Consider the following 7,443-nt stretch of genomic DNA (forward strand, 5'->3'; position numbering starts at 1 on the left):
TCCGATCTTTTATAATGAATTTCAAGCAAACTTGCTCAACCTTTGCCTCAGAGGAAGACATTACTTTTTTATACTAGACAATAAACCTGCTCTCTGCTCCAGAGGAAGACAGTATCTCTATCTCCCAAACTGCTCACTATACAAACATTCTTGAAAAGCTAGCCCATAATAAATGGAAATTAGTGCTGCTTCTCCTGACAGGAAAGACATGAGAGAGATGCATAGAGAACTGTCTTCCAAGTTTCATGTTTGCACATAGTTGTAGAGAAAAAAATCTAATACTTAGAAAGTAGCCAAAAAATTGTCTGAGAAAACTCTATTGTTTTTTAGATAAGTTTCTTCGTGATGAAAGAACATACAGATTGAACTGATATTTTCATTTTTGTGTAATTTGGATCAAAATAGTTCATTTTTCGTTGTGTAAAATGCATATAATTTATTACATTTATAGACGGTAATGGGCAGAGTCACATAATGATTAAAAGGTGATCCAATTAAGGTGTTGTATGAAAATATATTTTCTAAATGAATGTTCAATGCAATAAAAACTTACATGAAGTTAATTTTTATTAACTTCTAAGCCATACATTGGTAAGCATTGTTAAGGAACTGAGGACATTGACGTATGTTAGATTTCTAAATTCAGATAGTTTTGTAGACGAGCAGGAATTAGAAGTGAAAATATTCCATCTGGTAGCATATTGTTGGTTAATAGTTGATTCCTGATGGTTAGTCTGCAAAGATGTAATAGTTCACATGGATCTTTGTATCTTGTTGAAGGAATGTAATCAAACCAATTTGAAATAATTGGACGTCTTCCTAAACTCAGCTGTGTCTGAAGAAAAGCAAAATATTTTACTTTTGTAATGTTTTGTAATTTGGATTGGTCCAAATTATTAACACTTGTTTTTAATTTAAATTTAGAAAATAGACCATCAATTTATAAAACCCTTATAACTTTTTTTCCAAAGCATTTTTACTTGAGGCAAGTATTTTATTCCCATTTTTTTTTTCACAAGGATAAACTTTAAAAAATCTATATGTCTAAGGACACAAGGCAAAATTTTTTTACAACTATGAATCCAATCAAGTTTTTAATTTTAGTTGGATTGTACTTATATTTTATCAACTTCTTCCTGAAGAGTGGTTATGGTCAACTTTGCCATATAGAGTTATCTGGGAGACTGTAAAAAATACCAGTGCTCAGGTCCTACTCCACAAATTCTGATTCAACTAGTCTGGAGTTGGACACAGACAATTAAGTCCTAAAAGTTTCCGAGGTGATATCAACCATTGTAGAGTAATGCTTCCTACACAAGAAAGTCTGACAGGAGGCCTGTCCAAATGAAAAGATGTCTTTTAAAGATTTAGAAAGGCATCTTTTACAATATTTAATCTTAGGTTAAAATGTTAATAGATTGACTTAGGAGGAAAAAACATTGCTGTATTACAGAAATATTCTCTGCTAGAACATATACTCCACAGGCTACATGATACTATTGTTTATCTATTACATATATAATGCATTCATTATTCAATTATTTAACTATTAAAGAATATATGCTTAGCATTGTGATAGGTGCTTGAGATAATTGCTAGGGTAGGTAAAACAGACACAGCCTCTGTGCTTACAAGACTCCTGGTGTAGAGGTAGAAATATGTAAACATATATTTATAATAAAATATATGTGCTGCGATAGGGAAACCTACTGAGAAGTGTGGAAATGCAGAACAGAGGCATTTAAAGTGTTCGTTAAGCAGTTTTAATGCTATTCTTTATCTTCTTGCTCAATGCTATTTTACTTTATTAAACTGTAATTGATTGGAACCCAGCTATAAATTTTTCGCCACTTAGGCAGATGATTTTGGTAAACTCACTCTATCCTAGTGCTTTTCTACTAGGGTTGTATCTCAGGAACAGCATTCATGGAACTGGTTGAGAATTGATATGTTCTGTAACAATTATGCAGAATTAATACTGGACCAAGAACAAGCAAGTTTCTGAAAATGCAAAAAAAAAAATTGTTTTAAAAATGGGCTGCCAAAATAATTTGATAAATTTGCTTTGCTTACAGTTGTCTCAGGTATTCATATTCGCTGCTGAGGCATTAAAGGAAAAAATAGTAGAGTTATATCTCTTACGAGTTTATTTCTGAAGTCACACCATTAAAGATTAGGGGAACTACTGGATTCCTTGTTGATTTTATTGGTTTAAATTTATAGTGGTAGCTTTCTCTCTATTAAATGGACTTATTTCTTGCTACTAATGGGCATAATTCAATTTGATGCTGAAACTTGCAGTTCATTTTGACAGGGTACCCTATATGCTGTTAATTGTTTTCTCTAAATTTAATTTATTCCAGAAACCTTATTATTAAGAAGGTCTCCACATTTCTGAGGGATAGATATTTTCACTTGAACAAATATTTTAAGCCTTTATTTATATTTTTATAATACTTGATGTTGCTTTGAGAACTTGAATGGAAGAAATCTGTTTTTTTACATATGATTGTACTTGTGGGGAGAAATGTAACCCTTATTTTGAAATATTCTGTTGGAAAGGAGATCTGTTAAATTTTTTTATTTAGTTTTTAAAGGACAAAGACATCTTAAACAGTTTTAAAAATATAATTAGGATATAATATATATCTACTTAATACTAAAATGGACTATACATACAATTTAATTTTCTTTCATATTTCTAAAAACATAAGAAGTAAAGGACTGTTTGAGATTTTCCCTATTATTTTATTAATATATATTCAATGATCTGTCACTGGACATATTCTGTAAATTAAAAATTAACTGTATTCTTTCCTTTACAGTTTAATCTTAAGATTCACTAATATTTGAGCCCATTTTTTTTTTTTAAGTAGTTTTCTTACCTTTATTTCCTTGACTGAAATGACAGAAAGCACTCTGGAACATAGTACCAAACATGTTTTGGCATCTTCATGGATGTCAGCCAATTCACGATCAACCATTACTCTTACTCTTGAAGGGTAGAGTACTATCGTTAAGACAATGTTGATAGGGTTTTTTTCTCTTTCTAAGATTCCATATTGCAGTAGTATTTTGAAGATATTAGACTGTCTTGTCTGAGCTACATAAAAGAGAGGTGTGATGCCACTTAATGGACTTGGACAGTATACTGGTGTGAAAGTTCTGTGAATTAAACAAAATAAAAACTCATTGGATATAGAATTAAGAAATGTGATAAATACTTTATCTTTCTAGCAATGGGAAAATAATAGTATTATCTTAAGTGTTAAATGTCTTAAATGTAACTTTATATGTTTCTTTTTTTTTTTTTTTTTTTTTTTTTTTTTTTTTTGAGATGGAGTTTCCCTCTTGTTGCTCAGGCTGCAGTGCAATGGCATGATCTCCGCTCATCTCAACCTCTGCCTCCTGGGTTCAAGCGATTCTCCTGCCTCAGCCTCTTGAGTAGCTGGGATTACAGGCATATGCAACCATGCCCAGCTCATTTTGTATTTTTAGTAGAGACAGCGTTTCTCCATGTTGGTCAGTCTGGTCTCAAACTCCCAACCTCAGGTGATCTGCCTGCCTCAGCCTCCCCAAGTGCTGGGATTACAGGCGTGAGCCCCTGCCCCCAGCCTATATATTTCTTAAAAGGAGTTTTCCACTCTATGAATCTAGACCAAACTGAAAGTTAAAAGAAAACTCCTACCAAACACTTAAACCCCATTTACATTGTAAAAATAAACAAAACCAATTTATAATATATGTAAAGTGTTTACTTTTAGTCATAGCAATTCTAGTTGAGAAATCTATACTGCTTAGGACAGTATTACAAAACTGATGTAGCTCTGGAAAAAATAAAATGGAAAAGAAAGACAGAATTTTTTGATTTAACTTTATTAATAGAAAGAATTATGTGGTCATTTGCATATCTTTTTGTTTTTGTTCTTCTTGATCATGTACCAGACATGAGCTTGAATTGAGTTTGGAGATTAGGAAAGGAATAAATACAACTATCTTAATTCTATGTTTTTCATTCTAATAAAATTAGAGTTGGTTGGGCTTAGGAAATGTAAATTATGAGAACCATATCAGGTCCCTCAAGGGCAGAATTTTTCTTCTTGAGTAAAATTTTGAGTCTGCTCTGAAATCTTGTTTTCCCTAGAGTGTCACATGATGGCTAGACTTAAAAATTTCTCTTCCTTTATGATGGAAATGAAAACTTCATTTTAAAAAATGGTATATACTTCTTGCAGTTGTTTGATTTAATAGACTTTTATGCTGTTATTTTGGTCAGAGTAAATATTGTTGTAGTGTCGTTGACCACAAGGGATTTTATGTTAGCAAGCTGTAATTTTACCAAGTAATATAGTTTTTAGGCTAATGAAAGGGAAATTTTATTAATGATTTTTTTCTGTGGAATTCTCTTGACTGGCCTAATAAAATACTGCAGGGCAGCACACGAAGCATAAATGCTGGTTTTAGGCAACTACTCAGAGCAAGGAAAGTCTTATGCAAAAAGGGGAACTTTAAGACTGCATATATAGTACTTAGGTAAAATGGGAGGCAGCATGGTATAATGGTATAAACAGTAGAGACAAGTGTTCTAGGTTCCAAGGTTTGACTCTGAATTGGCTGTGTGATTGTTGGGCAAGTTGGCCTCTTTACATCCGTTTCCACAAGCATTTATGTACTCATTTGCTCATTCCTTCATTACCTAATTTGTTTAACACTTGCTTGCCTAGAGTGTACTAAGGAGTAGATACACAGAGATGAAAGATACAGTTCTTGACTATTACCATCTAGTAAGGAAAACACAAGAAATTGTATAAATACAATACAAAGTGATAATTACAATGATAGAAGCATGCTCAGGGTACTATAGAAGCACTGAGGAGAGGTACTTAACTCTATCTGAAATAGCCATTTCCTATAGGTTATCCAGAAACTAAGATTTGAAAGATTAGTAGGTGTTTTCCAATAAAAAGATTCGAAAGAATGTTTTAGGCACAAACATAAACCAGCATTGGAGGATTGCTATACCAGAACTAGCTATAGAAGATAAATGTTTTGTAATAGATGAGCTTTTTTCAAGTTGTTTTTGAAGAATCTGACAAAACTAAGAAAAAAGAGATTTTCTGGTGGAAGTCCTAGAGCCCTTACCCCTACTAGTTCGTCGTTCAGGTCTCCAAAAAGTGTAGTTGGAAAGTCACTGGACCAACTAGTTTATCTCCAAAGCTTCACCAAACTCTGAAATGCCAGGATTTTGTAATTTAAAAAATAGTGTAGTGCAAAGTAGCATTTTAGAAATCAAGATGTAGGTTTTTGTCATAACTCTGTCACTGGCACTATACATACATATACATATATATACACACATGCACACACATATAGAAAGAGAGAGAGGATATATATGTATGTACATATGTATGACTGTGGATATGTATTATTTCCTCTCTCTCTTGTGGAATCATCTCCAGACCAATAATGTCCTGGGCATCTCATCTTTTTTACAAATACTTCCAACACATGGAGAACTTCTAAACTACATATCTATGTTACCTATCATTAGTAAGCAGTTTCCCAAACTGCCACTGCATCCAGGTCTTTCCCATTTCTTTGCTTTGTATATGTTCTTCTCCCCCGCCTTTTTTTTTCCCCCCAATTCTGCGATAAGTCTAACTCATCTTTATGAGACCTTGTCTAATAAACTCTTTCGTGAAGTCTTCTTTGATTATCCGGATATATCTCACACTCCTCAGGGCACTTTGTACCTACCCACATTAAATTTGTATCTTTTGGAAAACTTATTTAACACCTCTAAACTTTCATTTTCTCATCTTCAAAATAAATGGATAAGCAGAACAATTTACCAAAGTGTAAGCTCCTAAAAGACAGTAATTTCATCTTAGTTGACTACTACATATTTAAGTGCCTAGAACAATGCTTGGCCCATATTAGGCACTCAAATATTTGTTCATTGAACTTTTTTTACTGAAAATTTTGACTATATATGTGATAGTAAAAAATTCCTTAAATTTATCCTGTAGCTTTCAGGCCTAACAAGATTTTTGTTGATGTGTAATCACTTAAACTTTTCAAAGGCAATTTAATGTATTCATCTTGCTTGTTCTTAAGAAAATATTTGACTTAAGAACCTTATAAGTATGGGAATTCTGGAGACTCAGAGGCAAAATATACCATAAGTGGTCATTATTAAGATTTTGAGATATTAGTTGATTCTAAGATATTAAGATTGACATTACCTTTAGCAGATACTGAATGAATACTGAAAAATGTTGAAAACATGACTAAAACTCAAATAGTTTTAAAATGAGATTTAAAAGTCTAATCTGTACCCAAATGACATATCATTAATCCTCATGTTTAAAGAGTATGTTACTGTAAACCAGAATTTGCTTAATCTGTACTGACAGTTAATTATAGCAGTACTTATATGGATGAAGTATAGCAAGCAAAGCAAGAATTAGTTTTTAAATGTGAGGTTAATGAACTGAACCCTTGGTATCTGAAAACCTGTCATAATGCTTATGAAATGGGGCATAATATTTCCATATAGACATGCAGAGAATGATTCAGTTTTTAGCTATAATTATTTCTAATATTTTCCCTTCTCATTCTCCTTCAATTTCTAACTGAAAAATTTGATAGGTGCTTCTCCAGAATAATTTTGTGTGTGTGATATTTCACACAGTTGTCTTTCTTAAAACTATGTTTTCCTTTTACTCAGTTGGGCTAGTCTCTCCAAGTTACCCATTTATCTCTTTGGCTATTTCTCCTCAACTGTCTTTCACTGGCTCCTCTTCCTCTGCCCTCGACATCTAAGTAAATATGCATGGCCTTTAGACCAATTTTATTTGACTGTTCCCAGGCAATTTCATTTATGATCATAACTTCAGTCCCTGTCCATTTATTTATTTCAACAAATATTGAATGCATACTATATGCCAGGAACTGTTTTAGGTGCTTGGGATATATCAGGAAACAAAATGAAGATCCCTACTCTCTTGCTTATATTACAGTGATTAACAACAATATAGCATGAACATAGTAAACAAGCACATTTTATGTTAGAAGGTGATGAGTGCTTGGAAAAAAGAATAAGTCGAGCAGAATAAGAAATATGGATATGCTGTGGGCGGGTACAGTCAGGGCATCTTTAAATATTAAATAAGATGATGGAAGAGTACATCATTGAAAAGTGGCATTTGAACAAAGACCAGAAGGAGGTGAGGAAGTTAAGCATTTGGATATTTCAGGGCCCTATCGCGGGACAGTGTGCCTGGCGTGATGAAGGAAGAATAAGGGAACCAGTGTGGCTGAAAGAGGGCAGAGGTAATGGGATGCCACGTTATTTAGAGCCTTAAGAATCACTGTAAGAACCTCACCTTTTACTCTAAACCAAAATGACAAGTCACTGGAGGGTTTTTTTTTTTTTTTTTT

At 32.9% G+C, this 7,443-nt stretch overlaps 1 protein-coding gene across 1 annotated transcript in view; it reads right to left on the bottom strand.

Annotated features, from left to right (window-relative positions):
* Positions 1-549: 549 nt before the first annotated feature.
* The window catches only part of ASB17 (ankyrin repeat and SOCS box containing 17), a 16,485-nt gene continuing 9,591 nt past the window's right edge, over positions 550-7,443 (bottom strand). Inside the window, exons 2-3 of the mRNA XM_017851593.1 lie at positions 2,886-3,165; positions 550-835 (exon numbers count right to left, since the gene is read on the bottom strand). Coding sequence (XP_017707082.1) covers positions 629-835; positions 2,886-3,165 — 487 coding nt within the window. The 3' untranslated portion in view covers positions 550-628. The remainder of the gene's footprint in view (positions 836-2,885; positions 3,166-7,443) is intronic.

Source organism: Rhinopithecus bieti, unplaced genomic scaffold, assembly GCF_001698545.2.
Source record: "Rhinopithecus bieti isolate Rb0 unplaced genomic scaffold, ASM169854v2 scaffold_34297, whole genome shotgun sequence".
Lineage (NCBI taxonomy): Eukaryota > Metazoa > Chordata > Mammalia > Primates > Cercopithecidae > Rhinopithecus > Rhinopithecus bieti.